Source organism: Lissotriton helveticus, chromosome 1_1, assembly GCF_964261635.1.
Source record: "Lissotriton helveticus chromosome 1_1, aLisHel1.1, whole genome shotgun sequence".
NCBI classification, from domain to species: domain Eukaryota; kingdom Metazoa; phylum Chordata; class Amphibia; order Caudata; family Salamandridae; genus Lissotriton; species Lissotriton helveticus.
The window spans coordinates 532,905,765-532,926,591 of NC_136057.1; the positions used below are offsets into that span (position 1 = coordinate 532,905,765).

General features: G+C 40.8%; 1 protein-coding gene across 13 annotated transcripts in view; it reads left to right on the forward strand.

Annotated features, from left to right (window-relative positions):
- The window catches only part of CALD1 (caldesmon 1), a 655,703-nt gene that overhangs the window by 606,726 nt on the left and 28,150 nt on the right, over positions 1 to 20,827 (forward strand). For all 13 annotated transcript variants that reach the window (XM_078674011.1, XM_078674008.1, XM_078673998.1 and 10 more), the window contains 3 exons: positions 5,538 to 5,675; positions 12,993 to 13,088; positions 15,004 to 15,087. In XM_078674011.1, coding sequence (XP_078530137.1) covers positions 5,538 to 5,675; positions 12,993 to 13,088; positions 15,004 to 15,087 — 318 coding nt within the window. The remainder of the gene's footprint in view (positions 1 to 5,537; positions 5,676 to 12,992; positions 13,089 to 15,003; positions 15,088 to 20,827) is intronic.

A 20,827-nucleotide genomic window follows, 5' to 3' on the forward strand; every position in this document is an offset into this window, starting at 1 on the left:
AAATAGCGCCTCACCGACTTCCAACCTGCTGCCTCACTCCCAATCACGACGGTACCGTTCCTCACCGGAATCCCTTCCGTTTACTATATATATATATATTTTTTTCTCTCTCACGCGTCGCCTGCTCCCGGCTCCACGATGATTCCTCTCACCATGGGTTGCCTGCCTCGACGCTTTCTCACAGATACCACCAATCACCACTATGGCTCCGCTCTCTGATTAACCTTCCGTCACCCAGTCACCTCATATAGCACCGGCAACTGTGAGTACCTTATATTTCATTTATTTCCTTTCATCAACCGCTGAGGTGTCCACTTGCAGGTCAATTTCACTACATTACAGCTTGCCTGTCCACTGTGGGTATTCCTTTCATCCGTTCACAGCTCGATCACCAGCGGGTTTGTTACTTGCAGCTGTTCTCTCCTTACAGCCTGCCGATTCCCACTCACTAGTCTCTTCCTCTCATTCACTGCTCACCATGCCCGTGGAACAGTTTCATCATCGTCTCAGCTAGCGCTGTCACACTGAGGTACTTATCTCCTCTTCCTTTACAGTTTCTGCCCAAATCCGCCGACAGATTAGTTCCGTAGCCAGCTGTTTCCAACTTCCAGCTTGCCAATTTCCACAAACTTCTCTTTATTCCGTCAGTGCGTTCACATTTAATTTTTCCACTTCACTTGCTTGCAGGCTCACTTCGCTCAGCCACAAAAATCTACTTTTTGTCTCTCTTGTCCTTCCGTATCATTCCGTTACTTCCTCTCTTCAATCCACTGGTCCCGGGTAACAAATGGAGGGGATGTTGTGCGTTGGCCTCCTCCCAACGATCGTCGCCAATATTGTAATGGATAACAACTCTCTGTAAATTAAAGTCCTTTATTCAGACAGAACAATAATGCGACATCCATAACCCTGCCAGTCAAGTACTGGCCGGAGTGCGACTTAGAACGTTGACAAGTAGGGAAAGGGTCAGCCCAACTGGGGCAAAACAGAGGGGGTCGGACTGAACCAACTATACTTTGAGAGCTGAATACAACAGCTTCCCATTCAGCAAAGAAGCCAATTTAAGATCCTGAGCTTGGCCTACAACGCACTGCACAGCAAAGGGCCCCGCTACCTAAAAAAAAAACGTAATTGGTATGTTCCGAAAAGGCCCTTAAGGTCTAGCAATACGTTTCTGCTGACCCAACCCCGTGTGCGTTCCTCCAGGTATGGCCAACGCTCTTTTTCCTACCTTGCCCCCACACTCTGGAATAAACTGCCCACCCACCTCCTTTCCATCGTGGAGCACCAGAAATTCCGTAAAGCACTGGAAACCTGGCTTTTCCCAAGTAGGACCCCCTGTGTTGTTTAACCTCCTTTTCTCTTCTGTTTTCTTTTTCTGGTTCCTTATGCTGCAAGCGCCTTGAGACCTCACAGTGAAAAGTTGCGCTATATAAGAACCTCTGACATTGACATTGACATTGACATAGGTATCCCAGGGGTGGGGGGTCAGTTATCTATAAGGAGCGCCTTTATAAAATGAGTTTGTATATGCCTGGGTAAAGTGAAATTTTACATTTCACTCCCCACATTGTGTTAAAGAGCTGCTCAAATTCGACTTTGATGCAAGAAGAATTGGGCAAGGATAATCTGCATGATTTCTGCAGACTCAGAAACCCCGAAGTCTCCCCTAGGTGCACAGGGGATGGGGGCCCTGTAGAAATTAGGGAAATACTTATAAAATATGGTTTTATAAGCCCTGGTGCTACAAAAGTGGCCCCAGTCATTTTCCCGATTGCAAACCCCATGGCCCATAAGTTAACATGGTAGGAAGTTATTGATTAATAAATATTGATAGGAGAGGACTAGCCGACCATTCAAAGACTTCCCAGAATGGTAGTAGTAAATCCAACAATATTATATTGTTGAATTTCTCCTAAAGTGTACATACAAGAAGTTATAAGACTTTCTTGTTTGTAAGTCCAAATTCAGCCTTCCAGTGGTCTGCCCTGATTTGTCAGAGTTAAGTGGATTGACCAGGCTGCTTTGAAGAGTTGATAAGGAACCTCTCCGGTTAATCACTCTGCTGAGAGGGCAGTGGGCTGGTCTATAGGAATGCCAGGCCAGGAGGTGGCATCGTAAACTATGCTCTTCAAAGGTAGAGGGGAGGCCTGGGTTTCAGTCCACTCGGACAGTCTTGACCCAGAGTCAGGGCTAGGCTTAAGGAAGGTATGTACAGATGGTAGGGGGAGAGACCATGGAAATAAGCAAGCCCAGGGGGTGTGTTTAGTCAGCTCTTACCTCCTTGCTGGAAAATCAGCCATTATGGATTTGGAAGAATGATGCACTCTGGGACAAACTAATGCCACACTCTACAGGATGTGGTCATAACTATGAGGAGTTGCCCTGCTCTCATTGGTCAGCAGTGACCTGGTGCTTGACCCAGAGAATTTTGAATAAGTATCTGAGAGTGGCAGAGCCCTCCAGATCTGCTGCTTGAAACTGAATGAAGCAAGAAGTGCCCTGCTGGAAAGTTTTGCTGTGCAAGGAACTCTAAGGCCTGACCTACGAAGACTGCACCATCTGAAACTACAGCCCTGTGGATTACCTTGCTGCCAAAGGACTAAGAGGACTAATGCTACAGGTTAACAGAGCTCACCTGGACAACCCCACAAAGAATTCAAAGCCTGGAGTACCAGTGGATTTGTAAGGGTTTTGTTCAAGTGGATTGTGGAATTGAAGTTTCACACTTTCAAGGACCCTCTTGGAGATTCCAGAACCTTGGATTGTGTGTTGGATACTTTGGGTCCCGCAAGCAGAACGCCAGGAAGATGTTCTAACTGGACCCCGCTTGCTGAAGAAGGCGGCCCACTACAGTTGTGAGAATTCTTCAGAACAATTTATAAAGATGTGTCCCTGACAGAGAAAACAAAATGACTTAAATGGGCGCTGTTGGTTTCTAAGCACTAGAAAGTGACTATCTTTAAAAATTCATATCTCTGGTTCCCTACATTGGATTATTTTCGTTTTGGTGTCATTTAAAAGATAAAAATATTACCTATTTCTCTAAATTGGTGTTGCATTTTTATTTTGCGTTTTGTCTTAATTATTTACTGAAATGGTGTTTTTGAGTGCTTTACATACCTGTCTTTGAAGTTTAGCCTGTCTGCTCGCAGCCACGTTACCAAGGGTTGAGCAAAGGAATAATTTTCTAAGACCTATGCTGAGTCCTATCATGTGTTAGTGGCCTTATTGCCAGTGGCAGACCTACATTTGCCCCTACCAATAACCCACTTTCCAACACAGGCTAATAGCTATAAGAGGTCAAACTCCCCGTAAAGATTAGTTCTCGAAACTCAGCTGATTTGCCCAACAGCTGCAGTGGCAACCGTTAACAGAGGTCTAACAAAAGAACCACTGCAGTAGCTATAATCAGCATGGAGAAAGTATTCAAAAAGGCAACAAAATAACAGAAAAATCACTGTAGCTCACTGTAATGTCAGGCAGCAGTAGCACATTCTAGAGGGCATGGCAGAGGAAAATTGTGCACAGAATGCATTCCACGTACTATATAGAAAAGAACAAAACATGCTGCAAACTCCGAATGTTGAATCATCTTTAGCAAATAGGAAAGGATCTTCCGATGGTCCATCATCTTCTCTCTTGTTTCCCATGGTAAACGTACATGTTGACATGCTGTTATTTAAATGTTCCTACAGCGTATTACAAAAAGATACATCTAGGAAGGTTCTCATGAGAACCTTTGCAAGCCTACTCTGTTAGCTGTTCAGTGTCCCATTGTGTGACAATGGGCTACTCTATGAAATGAAGCAATAATGTCTAGCATGTCCTGGTTAGATCATGAGACTCGAATCTATAGCAATATACTTGGTCATTATAAACATGTATCAGAGGTAACTATCTAAAATATAATGAAGACATATCATGTAGGGAAGCAAAGAAATATATTTAGCAGAAAACTGCATATTTTACAAAAACGTTCTACAGTTCAATTATAAGGTTAAAACAGCATTTACAAAAAGGCATTTATTTTATTAAACGGAAAGGAAGGAATAACAGAAAGTATTGAGGCCTAGCAGTGAAAGAATGACAGAAATGGGAGCTTTCTACAGAAATAAGCAACATTTTCTCTTTTTACACGTTTAATAAAAGCACTTTTTTTCTAACCTCTATATTGACATGCATTTCCTATTTTAATACTTGTTCATTATAAGCATGTGTCAGAGGTAACTATCTGAAATACAATGAAGTCATATCGTGTAAGGAAGAAAAGAAATATATTTTGCAGAAAACAGCATATTTCACAAAGACGTTCTACAGTTCAATTATAACGTTAAAACAGCATTTACAAAAAGGCATTTCTTTTATTAAAGGGAAAGGAAGGAATAACAGAACATTTTGAGGCCTAGCAGTGAAAGAATGACAGAAATGGGAGCTTTTTACAGAAATAAGCAGCATTTTTTCTTTTTACACGTTTAATAAAAGCACATTTTCTCTAACCTCTATATTGACATGCATTTCCTATTTTGATACTTGTTCATTATAAGCATGTGTCAGAGGTAACTATCTGAAATACAATGAAGTCATATCGTGTAAGGAAGAAAATAAATATATTTTGCAGAAAACAGCATATTTCACAAAGACGTTCTACAGTTCAATTATAACGTTAAAACAGCATTTACAAAAAGGCATTTCTTTTATTAAAGGGAAAGGAAGGAATAACAGAACATTTTGAGGCCTAGCAGTGAAAGAATAACAGAAATGGGAGCTTTTTACAGAAATAAGCAGCATTTTTTCTTTTTACATGTTTAATAAAAGCACATTTTCTCTAACCTCTATATTGACATGCATTTCCTATTTTGATACTTGTTCATTATAAGCATGTGTCAGAGGTAACTATCTAAAATATAATGAAGTCATATCGTGTAAGGGAGAAAAGAAATACATTTTGTAGAAAACAGCATATTTCACAAAGACGTTCTACAGTTCAATTATAACGTTAAAACAGCATTTACGAAAAGGCATTTCTTTTATTAAAGGGAAAGGAAGGAATAACAGAAAATATTGAGGCCTAGCAGTGAAAGAATGACAGAAATGGGAGCTTTCTACAGAAATAAGCAGCATTTTCTCTTTTTACACGTTTAATAAAAGCACATTTTCTCTAACCTCTATGTTGACTTGCATTTCCTATGTTAATGTCCAGACACATTTATACATTGTCACGTGGTAAATTTTCATTAAAAATGTACACTTCCTCACAGGTAGCTCGTTCATCATCATTATTCTAACTTGTTACACTGTGACAATAAAGCAGAAACTTACCGTGCCCACATGCTTGCAGGTGATATATGATTATGAAGAAACAGACCTCAGTTCAACTTCAAAGGATTGGCTTATAAATTTTCCATTGTTTTACATATTCTTTGTCCTAGGTTTGCATAATGTTTGTATATGTGGTTATTAATTTTTTGTTTCACATTGTTTGCATACTTGGTTACTATTTGTCTAAGTCACTTAGAATATGTTTTCTTGCTCAGGGTACCAAGGCTGCCAAAGCTGGCAAGCCAGCAGCTTCGGATCTTCCACTACCAGCTGAAGGTGTACGCAATATAAAGAGTATGTGGGAGAAAGGGAGTGTGTATTCTTCACCTGGTGGTCCTGCCACGCCCAATAAGGTGAGCATATCGTAATCAAACTGCTACATGTTTTAAAAGGATTGGTCTATTAAGTGCCCCAAACAGTTGATTAAGTATAAAAACGTGTCCTAACTCTTTTAGTTCTAGTCTTTGTAAAGTCGATGTCAAGGTGCCTGTGTATAAAGGACACCAGTTTGTGTCCTATCCACTTTGATACTCATTCACAAATTCATCAACATAATATGGAAGACACACTACATTGATGTTTTATTCACTACTTTATCTCATTGTAAACTAATAAATTTAGCCAAAGTGTTTTGTTTTGAAAAGTTCACTTTTACATGATTGTGAAATAGTGAGTGAGAGGCAACACACCCCACATAAACCTGAGACATGAATTCTTAATTTTCTTGTGGATATTCAACTCTACTGCTGCCTTTTTAATATCTCTCCCTACAAAATCATGATTTTGCCTTTTTCAGAACACCAAGCGGTAGTGTATCTGGAAAGCTGCTGCAGGTGCTTTTACAGTCATTCAGTTGTTAACGGCTGCTATTTTCTCAAAGCATTAGTGTATATAGAGTACAATTATGCACTGTTGAAAGGCAAACACTCCAATGTCCAAATGTGCATTTTATTCCCTTCTCCTTCATCTCTGCAAGGAAATAATTTTTCACCATGGCGAAATTAACACCCCACCTGGTTTGTGAGGGATTCACTGATCCTCCGGCACTAGAAGCGGAGTTACTGTAGCTGCAGTAAACCATTATCCATGGTGGAAAAGAGATAGATAGGAGTTTTAAAATCCAAACATGTATATGGGAATTTACACGCTGACAAGGGCAACCACTCCTTGATCGTCCTAACCCACATGCTTGCATGGGGTTTACTACTGCATGATTAAACCTTTTACGCCAGACAATTATTCTTTTGTCAATAGCTTTCAGCTGACATCCAATAGAACAGTAAATTGAACATAGATGCATGCATTAAATCTGTGATGAAACATTTATATTAGTCATTGACATTACTCCAGTATACCACTTCATCAAATTCAGAGCAAGATTTCAAACAAGTTGCTTGTGCAATTGGCATTTTCCACCATAATTATAGGAAATCTGTAGTTGTTCATATCCCAGTCATTCGACTACCTCTACTAAATATAAGGTAGTTTATGTGGCTGCAAAATTGATGTTCATCCACAGAGAACCCTGCACTTCACACTTAAGAAATATGTGTACTTAGAACACTTACATTTTTACCACTTTATGTTCTTTGCCCACATAGTTTTTCAGCCCTTGAGACTGAACACATCTAAATATGAAACAAACAAACTGATTCTATGTGATTTATAGAATCTCTTCTTAGTAATGGCCTAAAAAAACTAAAAATAAATCAAAATGTCCATATTGATTCATTCATTATCTAGATAAGTGGCAACGTTTTCAATTTCATCACAAATGAAATTAAACTAACTTTGACGTCCAGCTATTCACAGGTCTGGCTGGAAAAAGATCTTACTGCTCAAACACTTGCAGATTTCATTGTGTTACTTTAATTGAAAACAACAACTATGAATTACCCTATCACATTTTAATCTTGAAATTGAAGGTATCTTTCTCAAGCTAGTCCCACTGACAGTAGATTATATCCACTCAATATCTCATAGCTGTAGCACCTGCCCACTCTACTGAGCCAATTCTTGTCTTCCTCTCAACATAGCCATATATGATTTCTTCTATCCCCCACTCTAAAGATTGCATCTCCCATGATGCACACCTCTCCGATACCGTTGTGATTGCTGTAATATAATGTCTGAAATATACAATTTCATATTTTTTTTTTCATATTAGTCCATATGACAATTTATTTTATGTCCCTGTGAGTACAATGCTATATTCCCATTGTTTAAAATACAGTGGACCTGATTCATCAAGGGCCTCCGCAGTCGTGGGGGAGTCTCCGCACTTAAGACACAATGAAAACTATCTTTGAGAAGATTCCGTCATGAGTGCGGAGACTCACCCATGATTACGGAACCTCTGTCACGATTGCGGAGGCCCTGAGAGAATCAGGCTCCCTGATTTTTTGCAGTTCTAGGGCTGTGCTATAAAACTCAGTCATCACATAAAATAAATGATTGCATGAGGAAATAGTACAAGATCTGCACTCATCCTGCAACTCCGCTAAGTACACATTGCAGGATCAACACCCTTTCCACTTTGCTCTTTTGACTGCTATTTTGTACATGATCCAACCCACACTTAGAATTTACTTTGGGGGAAACGACGCTAGAGGTGCTATGATCAACATTCTTAAAACATCATTTCCGGAATTGGAGGGCTGGGATATGGAAAGGGAGATACAACGGGCTCATCGTTATCCCCTAATGCCATCAAAACATTCTAACAAACAAAATCAATATCCCAGGGCAATGTTGGTTTACTTCGGCAATTTCCTTCTCCGTGAAGCAATCTATGACCTTGCCAGACCGACTACTCAAAGAGAATATAAGGGATTCAAATTTTTTGCCAGACCGGATTTCGCTCACTCCACAGTTGAGCGAAGATGGAAAATGCGCCAGCTATTTGAACCTTTTGGAAAAATTGGAGCAAAAGTATTTTTGCAAAATCCTGCACGCTTGAAAATCATATTCAAGGGAACAACAAAAATTTTTAACAGCGAAGTGCAGGCGGAGAACTATCTACGAGAGATCTCAGGGACTGGGCTATGAAACTCAGGGAAATAATGCAAACTGTAGGGGGGGGAGTTAAGCTGAATTAACTACTCCATTATGTGTTGTTTAGGAATTACATTATGTAGAAGCACTGTGAACTAGTAGAATGTATAAGCAGGCAGGGAAACATATTTAGTCTACAAAATTAAGTTTGACATTTTTTTTCATATTATCCGGGCTCCGGCTCATTAGGATTAGATAGGTATATAACACACACTATTAAACTAGCCCAGCCCGCAGGGGCCGCCTTCACAGATGTCACACCCCTGGTCCAGACAGGGTCAGGTAACCTTCATAGATGGTGGTGGGTGGGGGGAGGGAAAGAGGGGGTATTGGAAGGGAGGGCAGGGCAGAGGGATCTCCGGGTGAGGAGGGGGTTCGGGGGACAGGTCAGACAGGAATTTTAAAAACTACAGGGAAAAGGAAAACTATGAAGATATAGCTAACAGTCTTTTAATGGGAGAGTATCTTTTCAAGATAAGTAGAATAAACAAATGGGGGTATTGAAGATCATGTCACTTAACATCTGCGGCCTAAATGACATTAAGAAGAGACAAGCAGTTGCGGTGGGTCTACAAACTACAGGCCCCAACATAGTATGTTTGCAGGAGACGCATATTGAAGGCTCTCAATTACATCTTTTAAAAACTTTAGGGTACAAATTAGTCTGTGCTACTACCCAGGGAGCTCGTGTCAGAGGGGTGGCAATCTTAGCTAGAGGCGGTGGATTTAGTTTTAATCGATGCAAAGCAGACAAATTCGGGAGGTGGGCAATTACAGAATGCCGGCTTGATCAAACGCAGCTAGTTACCATCTGCTCAATTTATGGAAGCAATTGTGATGATCCCACCCTGATAAATGAGGTCTCTAGCGAATTAGCACATTGGCCATTACCAGTTCTTATCTGTGGGGACTTCAATATTAACTTACCCCCAGACTGGTCATCAAATGATAACTGGGTGTATCATGGGAAGAAACCTAAAGTGTTCAAGGCCCTAAGAAATCTATGTCATATGCACGGACTTCTGGATGGGTGGCGGAACTCTAACCCTCAGGATCCTGGCTACACCTTTTTCTCAAATCCACACGTACGGTGCACGCTGCGCTTTATAAATGTTTTAAATTAGAAATTAAATTAGAAATTAGTGCATGCTAAGCTTGACTATTTTCTTATTTCACAGTTATTAAGCTCTTCCACACAAATAGAAAAACTGCCTCAAGTATTATCCGATCACAATCCTCTAGTATGCACCCTAGAGCTAACACAAATGGGCCAGAAGCCAAGATATTGGACCTTCGAGAAATCCCTGCTCCTTGAGGAAGATTATTGTAATCATATGCGAGCATGGATACCCAACTTTTTAGAAAATAATATCGGGAGTACCTCTATAGAGATAGTGTGGGATGCTTTAAAAGCCGGAATCCGAGGGGAAACTACACAATACTCAATAAGGGTTAATAAATTGGCCAGAGACCAATATAAACTGTTTTCGGAAAAACTACAGGGTTCTGAAGAAGAACTCATCAGGGCAACCCATAATTCTTTAACCGTAGAAGAGCTCACTAAAATTCAATATCAAGTAGCAATTGATAAGGCTGCTATTATGAATACATTTATTACCAAGGCAGTTAAAAAAGCCACTGCACATAGCGAGAAAATCTACGAAGTAAGCGAATCAGTTGGTCATCAACTCGCCATACGTATGAGGCAAGAAACATCTCAGAACTTCATACGTGAAATATCAGATCCAGTGGACGGCATAATCTCAAAAAGTAACAAAATCAGAGAGGCATTCTGGCACTTCTATAGCACTTTATACAAAGAGCAAGGAGGTGCCTATATAGACAGTATAAGAGAATACTTAAATCAAGGAATACCCAGCAGACTGTCCGAAGAAGATCGAGATGATCTAGAGAAGATACCAGTCCTGGAAGAAATTCTAGAGACAGTGAAAGCTTTGCCTAGAGGAAAAGCAACTGGCTTAGACTCGATCCCCCTAGAGTTCTATATCACTTTCTTAGAGCAAATCAAAGGGACTCTCCTGGAATTATGTGTGCACATATTTAATGGGGGATTACCACCAAGGTCATGGTCAAAAGCGAAAATAGTAGTATTCCTGAAGAAAGATAAACCTCCTAATCAGATGGGCTCTTATCGCCCTATCACTTTAATTAATGTGGATTCAAAAATATATTCCAAATTAATAGCGAATCGTATGGCACCACTAATCCACAAACTTGTCTCACACTCCCAGCACGGGTTTATACCTGGAAGAGGAACCACAGATCATATTCATAGAGTGATCACCCTCTTTGACAGCATAGAGGTGACAGGAGACCCAATGGCGCTTATTCTTTTAGACGCTGAAAAAGCCTTTGATCGGGTCTCCTGGTCATTTCTGTGGCTGGCAATGGGTCACCTGGGATTTAAACAAGGATTCATTCAGGCAGTACAAAAACTATATACCAGCCCTAAAGCAGTAGTGATGATAAATGGCAATCTATCTAAAGAATTAACAATATCAAGGGGAACTCGACAGGGATGCCCATGCTCTCCATTACTGTTTGCCATCTACATTGATCCCTTTATTCGCAGTTTGGAATCTAATGCCGGTATTATCCCTATTCGGACCCAAGGCTATATGACAAAAACTCTTGCATATGCCGATGACATAGCCATAGTAACATCAGACCCAGTATTAGCCCTACCTATAATTGAAACCGAGGCCAAAAACTTTGGTAATATGGCCGGCTACATTCTCAATCAAAGTAAAACCCAAGTAGTCTTAAATGATAAATGCATCATGATAGATCCTCGAGTGACAATAAAGGCGACCTACTTAGGGGTATGTATCTCCTCCAAACTCGATAAATTGGTCGCATTAAATTTGAGCCCTCTGCTAGATAAAATGCAGAAAGATCTTCATCGTTTAAATAACCTACAGAATTTACTTTGGAAGTATAATGGTAACCATTTTGGTTTATGGCAGCAATTACAGTAAAGAGGCAACAATATGTATGAAACATGTAACAAGTCCACATTCCCTGTGATTACCTGTGGGCATGCACATTCATGTGCTCACATGTACACATTGAAAGGACCTGAACCCCACTCGTAGTTGCCACTTGATAAAGGTGACCCTATTGGATATAATACAAGATTAAAACAGAGAAACTTAAATTAGATCACTTGCCAAGCCAGAACTAGAGCTTTAATTTGTTAGAACAAAACTCTCAATAAGTCTCTGTTCTTCTATTTCACCACACCCTGAGGAAGACGATAACTGTCACAGTTGAAATTATTCTGTCTCTGATTTGTTTCCCAGATTTAACCATTAGATTATGAGAATTGGACTGTCTATCTGTCTATCTGTATGTCTGTCTGTCTGTCTATCAATCTATATATCTATCTATCTATCTATCTATCTAGCTCTTAAATATAGATCATATGTCCACGTGTGAATGTGAGTGTGTGCTATATGGTCCTGTATAGTTATCAAGGGGTTCTGGTGACATCATAAAGCATGGGGAGGAAGGCCAAGTCAGTTTATAAATGTCACCAGAACATCAAGATGGCAAGATAGGACTTATGTTACCAGTGATGTATTTTTATTTTTATTAACTTTTTATTTTGGGGTAATTAGGTGGAAAAGCTCATTCTTTCAAGGTGAAGCTACCAATGAGCACTGATTGGAGTGAGAATCTTTAGGTTTACCTTTTATGAATAAATTGAGCATACAACAGTGGGGAATGGTGAGGGCCAGAGAATTTGTGCAACTATTTGTCTGCACAGGTAAATCATGGATTTACTCTATAATTTGCTGCATAATTTGCAAACTATGCAGATGTCATGAATAATGCTCTTCATTGCTAACATTGAGGAAAATATTACTGCCAGAGAATGTGCTGCATTATTTGCATTTTTGTCATAAACATTTAGAACACTTTGCTGCATAGTTAAATCATCCATGCTACATAATTCTAGTAGTCCAGACAATGGTAAAGCTGTGCAGAGTAGTTTGGGGGTCATAAGGATGAAATTAAGATTTTACCGGTAACATGAGATATTTCCCATATCTTACAACACTCCCTAAAATATTTTTTCCAGCACTGATTTTGTGCAATAAAAACATAAAATATCAATGAAAGAAACAAAGGTTAAAACGAAGTTATAGTTAGCTTTGATTTGATTTTTTTGCTTCTATAATCCGAAATGCAACAAACTGCTTTTGCCTCACACTTGCCCTAAACATAGCATATAAAAATGTAGAAAATAAGTTTGTCCCATGTATTACGAGCGCAGATCAAAACCAGTTTAATCCATATATTTTCCTGCTGCAAAGCTGTACTTTTGTGAAAATACTTAGTTCCATGTCCTATTATGCTTTAATAAAAAGTTTCCATGCACCTTATATACACACATGAAATTTGAAGTGAAACATATGTAGGCGAATTGAGCTATCTCTTATGCTAAATCTTACTTTAGTTATTTTACACATACTAAATAGGAATCATTGGCTTTGATATTTGTATTAATCATTTTCCGCTTAACTTTGTTTTAATTCTTGAACACTAATATCGATCTATGGGAATACTTTAAATTCCTCTTTCTGTTTCAGGAAACTGCTGGCCTGAAATTTGGTGTCTCTAGTCGTATTAGTAGCTGGCAAACTAAAACTCCTGAAGTCAGCAAGTCACCTCCTCCCAAACCAACAGTAAGTACCCTAAGTATATTATTTGCAGTTGTCATTAACTTGATTGGCAGCCAATGATTATTTTCTCTCAGCTACGCCATCTACCAAAGGCCTTTGACAAATGTCCTCCATGAAATGGCTTGAAGCACCAAAGCAACAGTTGAATTGTTAATGAATAATTAAAACTCATGTGTCTTAATTTCTTGTCCTATCAGACTAGCAGTTGTTTCACCCTCATGGCGATTGAAACAGACACGTTTATTTGTGAAACTGAAGCTAAAGTAGGATTCAGTTCAGGGCTGTTCTCATTATTGGATGCCCTAGTGAACAGTCAAGATATATATTTGCAATCCATGGAAACTTTCAATTCCTATATTAAGACCTATTACTTTTTTATGGTCAAGTTGCAATAGCATTAGTCACATGCAATACCAAAATGATGTAGCTGCTGAACTGTAAAGAGTTAGTAACATGTAAGTAATCCCCAATGCCGAGTGCCTAGAAACATGTATTCATGTTAACTTTAATAAGGTTGACAAACTTTGTCTACATTTATAACTATTCGTCAACACTATAATTTTCATTATAAGTGAAGTGTTTCATGAAGTTGCTTCTGTATAACAGTTGTACAAAGCAAGCAAAAGATAATGGGAAAATACACTGTGCTCCCTCTCTCAATTAGTGTATTTTCTATTTGTAGTTCAGGCTACTTTTTCATGGTTTAGTAAAAGCCAGTAACAGCTAAGCTACAGTTAAAACACTGTATCAGCTATTTAGAATGAAGGACACCCTGACACAAAAGCCATGCTTTTGAAGGTAATACCTTAAACAAAATTCTATTTAGTGGATTGAATATCTCCTCTGTATTCTCTTCCTTTCCTCAAGCTATAGGTTTAAAATCTTTGGGAAAATGATAACATCCTTTATAAATCTCTTTCTCGATCAGCTGGTTTCTCTGACTCTATGCTCTATCATCTCTGCTTGAATGGAAACCCACTGCCGAAGCTGCTTATTCCTCACTTCCTTGCTCTGTCCTTCTTGGCGCTTTTGGTCTATCATATGACAAGAACCACAGGTAATCTTTCATTGATGTTTCCTTAGACTTGCTAAGCAGATGTTTGTTAGAGTTCTTACCATCATAATGGTTAATACAGAAATGTAGCTTTCGCTTCTTCGATTGTAGCAAACCTTTGGACTTCTCTACATATTGAGTCCAAAAAATGAAAACCCCTGTCTGAACGTTATTGAACTGCATGTTGGAATGTGTGGGGCTCCAAGTCTGAAATAAAAGACGAAACTGGTCTCCAAAGAGGCAGAAAGGAGTGACTGGTATTCTCTTGTCTACCAATGCCTACAACGACTTCACTGTGTAATTACAGAGACGAAAAGTAGTAGATAATATTTGTAACCTTTTTCTTATAGTACAATTTAGGATTAATTGGCTCGGTTTGTGGCTAGTTTTCTTACGGGTTTTTAACATTAAGCATTTCAACTCATGACCGCTTCAGAGTGTGGTCAACATAAAAACTGCAATTTAATTGATAATATTGAAGATGATATATGATATCCTGTGCAGTAGAATGCACGACTAGCTTCTCTGCTTTGGTGTGTGGTTATTTATTGAGGTTAGTTGTGGGGCTAAGTAGTTTTAAGGTGCACCACCTTCTGGACCATATGTAATTGCAGTTTGGCTGGCTTATATTCCTTGACCTCAGCGATCGCAGGTGTCAAATGTAATTTTTTTTTAAAGTTTGTTTTTTAAATGTTTCTTAAACAGATATGTGTCCCAGTTATACAGTGACTCTTCAATGAGCAAACTTCTGACGTGTGCTCTTAACAGGGGATTACTGTATCATGTATATAAATGAATACCAGATCCAAGATATTTAACAAATACCTTCTGAATTCTAATGTAACCTTTTATCATTCCGTGCAGGATTTGAAACCTGTAGATGTATCCAACAAGCGTAATCTCTGGGAGAAACAATCATCAACTGACAAGCCTGGAACTCCAACCAAGGTAACACAATGGACTGACTTTGAACATGTTCTGGATCCATATATTGCCTTCTTCTTGTATGAAGGTGTTCACATTTTGGAAAGTTTTCTTGTTCCTTTATTATTTATTTATTAGTATTTTGTAAAGCGCCTGGTTACACTAGCAAGTGTGTCCCCACGCTGTAAATGCTAATAGACGTTGTTCGTTGCTGATGCTTCATTCGATTTTAGTTGTTGGGGAAGAGTATTGTTTTCAGGTCTTTCCTGAATTTAGTTTCTGAGGGTTCGGTGCGCAGTTCTACTGGCAGTTGATTCCATTTCTTAGCCGTTTGGACTCTGAAGGATTTTCCGCCCATTTTGGCTGTCTGGACCCTCGGAACATGCACCTGTCCCGTCCCACATGACCTCAGTTGTCGTGTGGGTTCATACCATTTCAGAAGGCCGCGAAGGTATCTAGGACCTTTGTCATGCAAAATGCGATGACTTGTACATAAGGCCTTAAAAGACACCCGTTCCCTAATCGGGAGCCAGTGGAGGGTTTTCAGAGCTGTTTTAGATGGAGCTCTCCTGGGTAGTTGTAGTATCAGACGGGCCGCTGCGTTTTGTATTCGTTGGAGTCTGGAAATACTTTTTTCGTTGGCTCCAAGATACAGAACGTTCCCATAGTCCAGTCTAGATGTTATTAGGCTGTGGACTATGGTCTGGCGCACCGATACAGGCATAAGGTCGAGCGTTTTCCTGAGGACTCGTAGTATCCCAAAACAGGTTCCTGCTACCTGTTTGGTCTGGTGGTCGAGAGTGAGGTTTTTGTCTAGCCAGACCCCTAGGTTCTTTACTAAATGGCTAGGTGTGGGCAGATCACCCAGCTCTTCCGGCCACCACGCCGATGTCCATACTGATGGGGCTTTGCCTATGATCAGTACCTCTGTTTTGTTGCCATTTAAACGGAGGCAATTGTCTGCCATCCAGAGTGCTACCTTCTGCATGCAAGCTGCAAAGTTGGAGGCGCTTTGCTTCTCAGGTTGTGTTAGGGTTACAGTCAATTGCGTGTCGTCCGCATACGACACTGTCTCAACCCCAAACGTCTCAGTAATTCCTCCTACGGGGGCTACATATAGATTGAAAAGAGTGGGGCTGAGACTGGAGCCCTGTGGCACTCCCTGATTGAGTTCTATTTCCTTAGATTTGAACTGTCCCTGGGCGACCTGGAAGGTTTGGTTGGTTAGGAAGGATTTCATCCATTCCCAGGCTTTCCCTCTCACTCCTCCATTTTTCAGGCACTGTAGCAGTGTGTGGTGGGCTACAGTGTCGAAGGCGGCACTAAGGTCAAGGAGAATCAGTGCCGCCGTCTGGCCCTTGTCAGCATATCCTCGTAGGGCTTCTGTCGAGGACAACAGGGCTGACTCGGTCGAGTGATGGGCTCGAAAACACGACTGAGAAGGGTGGAGGAGTCCACAAGCTTCAGCAAATGCTGATAGCTGCGTATTCACAGCTTTCTCAGCAATTTTAGCGAAGTAGGGAAGAAGGGAGATAGGTCTGAGGTTGTCCAATATGTCAATACTGATATTGGGTTTTTTCCTCAGAGGCAGGACAGTGGCTTTTTTCCATATGATGGGGACTTGTCCTGTACTAAAAGAGAGAGCCAGGAGGTGACTAATATGGGGCTCCAGGATGGTAATGCTGTCGTAGAGTCTTCTAGGGGTTGCGGGATCGCTAGGTGAGCCAGATTTTATGCTGTTAGCTATACTGCATATGGTTTCTATTAAACTGTACAAAACTTTATTTTCCAGGTAAACGCTTTCTAGGGGTACTAAAATATTACACATAATGTCAAATTATCTTTAAAAATACGTGAACTATACTTAGTTGATGTGCATAAGCATCTAAAACTTAAACATTAAAGAATAGTGGTAAGTTCTGAAATAAAAATACGAAGTCAAGATATGCGTAGAACGTCAAGGTTGTCAGGCAGATTTTTTTTTTTCTAAAACTGTGGCATTATCATACATACAATCTTTTAATAAACATTATGGTACTTTATTACAAAATGATTAAGCCAAAGTTATATTTAATTCTTTAATTCTTTAATTCTGCATGACTCATTTCACTTTTAGTTCTTCCGAATATCACTATTTCCAGAATCCTTCACTAAAAGGTCAGAGTTTAACTCTTCTCTAACTGTTTCTAGGTCACCTCTTTAGTAGTCTGTGGGTTGTAGCGTAATTGTCTTAGGCAACTGCTATTTTTGCCTGCCAAGGCATCAGGGTACCAAATGCAACTACCATACTTTACCTGGTGTGGTTGTTGCCCTTTGAGTTTGGACTTCTTTGCAAATTTATCAAGCCTTAAAGGTGGCAGGTGTGAAATGGGTCTTCACCACATTCTAAAACGCTGTGTGCAGGTTGCCCCATATATCTACATACAATACGTTTTTCATAGTCACCAGTGTGTGAATGATCTGCAGTGATATATCTTTATACTGTGGGCTGATGAATTAAGTTGTTAAGGAATATCTCACTGGACCAATCTACCTGTATGGAGCACCTGGACCACTCTACCACCCGACACTGCCACAGGCTAATTACGAGATATGCGGGCAAAGAGTACAAATGCCAGAGTAATCATCACAGTGGTTGTGGTGGAGTGTGATTACTTTTTTAAGAGAGGTGCTGGTGCTTGTTGCAGTCAGCTGCCTCTCGCTCATCTGTCGTTACAATTGAAGGGTTGACCCAAAGGTACTGGGACCTGGGTGTGAAGTGTTACATAGATAAGGGTCCCAGACTATGTATCTTTTGTATATACAGAGAAATTCACAAAGTTCTCATACATATTACTCGTACCACGACTTTCAGAGAGATGTGACCACCTCCCAGACAGGATTTAGTGTATTAGGGCTGGGTGGGTGTGCTTGCAAGCGACCACAAGTCTGCATGAGGGGCACATTTGGTGTCCCTGTGCAAAGTCCAGCTCAAACTTGTCCTGGGAGCCGTTGGCTCCTGCTCTGGCGCAAAACCAGACAAAGGACATGGGAGTAACCTCCCCAATGTCCAGACCCTCCACTGAATCTGTCCAACCCTCTTCCATGGGTATAAAAGGGCTTACCTAGCTGTAGGACCCTAGATTCGACGTGGACAAGATTCTGAACAAGAAATCACTGAACTTCAACTGTCTAGACACTCTGGACTTCGCTAGATTTCATTTGGGCCAGACTTCATCTCCCTCTCCGTCTGAAGCATTGTCTGAGCCCATGCATCATACTGGCTCCTTGCAGGACCTGTGGAGCATGAAGGACAACCAAAGGTATCTCCCTTGGAGTGAAGGAGTCACTCCCTTGCAACCGCAGGCGCCACATCACGACTGACCGGTCTGCTGCTCCTGAGCACCTAAGGCTCCAGCAACACAGAAGGTGGGTGTGTAGGTCATTTGACGTCCGAGCTGCCCCCTTACCAAGTTTGAGGCCAAAATCCCTTGTGGGGGCTGCAATATCCATACCCCTGTGCACCACGTTCATTTACAAGTGCATATGCTTGTTGGTGTTTCCCAAACAAGTGCACTGGGCTCCGAGTAGCCCCAACCTCTGGCACCATTTCCTACGAAGAACTCCGGCATCCTCGCACCAAGTGCTCCGTGGGCTGCTGTTTGGAGAAACCGCTCGAGGTCCTCTCGTGACTCCTGTGCCTCTGGCCTGTAGGTCCATTTGAGGGTCAACTTTGCTTTTCTTGGGCTTCCCTGGTTGCTCCAGGTTTGCCCTGACTCCCCTGTGTTTGATGAGTCTCCTGAACTTTGCTGGTCTGAACCATAACCTTCCTTGACCTTCTGCGTGGGTTGCCGTTGCCAAGGCTTGTTGGTGCCCCCGCCGGGCACTGACTCCTCACAACTTGACATCCTTCGTGGGACAGCTCACATGCGGCTCCTGGTTGTCCTCGACGTCTCCTGGTCCCCGTGGCTGCAGACATCGGTGAGCATTCGTCTACCGAGCCCCTGGTCACTCTTGAGTGACCCAGACTCTGTCCCCTCTCCTTTCAGGTACTCTTCAACAAGAATCCAAAGTGTGTGGTTCCCCTTTCATGTAACCAATACTATGAGGTTGCAGTCTGGTAAAACAAGCTGCTTAACATTCCTTCAAGACTAAGCCTGAAGGCTGCTCTCCATAGCTACCACTTGGATAGCATTCTAAGGTTATCGTTGAGCTCTTAAATCACCAAAAGGGTTGTTTGGACTGGTGCAAGGTGCCCACTGTAATTAGTGGACAGCATATACCAGGCCAACTTCTCACACTACAAATCACGGACCATGAACTAACCAACCTAATTCATGCATGAGATAATGAATGGCGGTAGAACCCTTGCAGTATGGTTAATGGTTTGACAAGCTATATTAGGAGGAAAGCAATCTTCCCCATTTTGTCAATAAAGAAACCAAACATTGCTTTTAACAAGAGAAATACATATATTATGTACCAAAATCCAGCATCTCAAGGGAGATTAGGTGGATTAAGTGCTCTTCACTTTAGGATCCAAATCCAGAATGAGACTTCTCCATCTGCAACACAGCCATATAGAAAAAGTAAGGTGGCTTTCTCATTCACAGGAGATTATCTGCCAGTTCACAGTCGACATGGTTGGAAGTATCAGGTAGATATGTGTTAGCCAAGCAGTTAATACAGGGTCACTCTTTTAATTTTGGCTCAATTTATGCAACCAACAACATCAATTCCACCATCTTTTCACACTTAAAAAACTTCACACCGAATCTGGACAACAAAAAGTAGAGATAGGCGTAATTGGAACGTGGCACCTAAATGTGATATTGGACCGATCAAGGGCACTCGATCTGTGAAAAACACAATGATAAGACATTGCTTCAAGACCTCATGGCTGGTCACTCTCTACCTGAACCCTGGAGACTCCTACATCCAATGAGTAGAAAGCACACTTTTTTATCCTGCCCCCATGGAATGAAAATGAGGATATACTACTTTCTTATACATAACATTATGCTCCTGACCATTTAGTTGCAATATTGGTTTAAGCAGTGACATTTCCATATTCAGGTTTGAGGCCAAGACCTAAAGGATGGACACACTGTGATATGAACTACTTAAAAAGAAGTGGTTGAATCTATTCAAGGAATACCTAGAACTGACGAAGAACTATGTTTCCTCACTACCCACAGATCTCATGAGTTGCAGGAAAATCATGCCCGAGGGACCTAATGACAAGAGATTTTGCAACAATGTGTAAAGTTTCAAAGGAAAGGAAATCTGCTCTAGATACAGACATAGAGCAACTCCAAAAATCTTATTGCAGGTCACCAACCAATAATACCTTGAGAAAGCTTGTCGCTCAAAAGTCAGACTTAAATATCATCTTTTCAAGGCACTCCAAAAAAGGTTTACTTCATATTAAAAGGAGGCAATATGAGCACAGAGAGAAAGCAGGACAACTCCTGGCACTACAATAAAGCAGAAACGGGCACAATTGACCATACCGGCAGTTTCACAAATGGTCATATCGGCAGTTTAGAATGCTCAGAATTACTTACCTGCCCATTTGTCATAACAAGAGAAATTGCCTCCTTCCACTCGTCATTGTATACTGCAGACGCAACACCTGATAAGACACAGTAAAGGGGATTCATAGATGGATTCCCTATCTCATGTTGTCTCTCAATAGAACTATACAGCGACCTAAAGCAATACATTATGGATGAGGAAATTGCATAAGCAAATAAAAAAGGGAGAGCTGATGTGGTCCATCGCT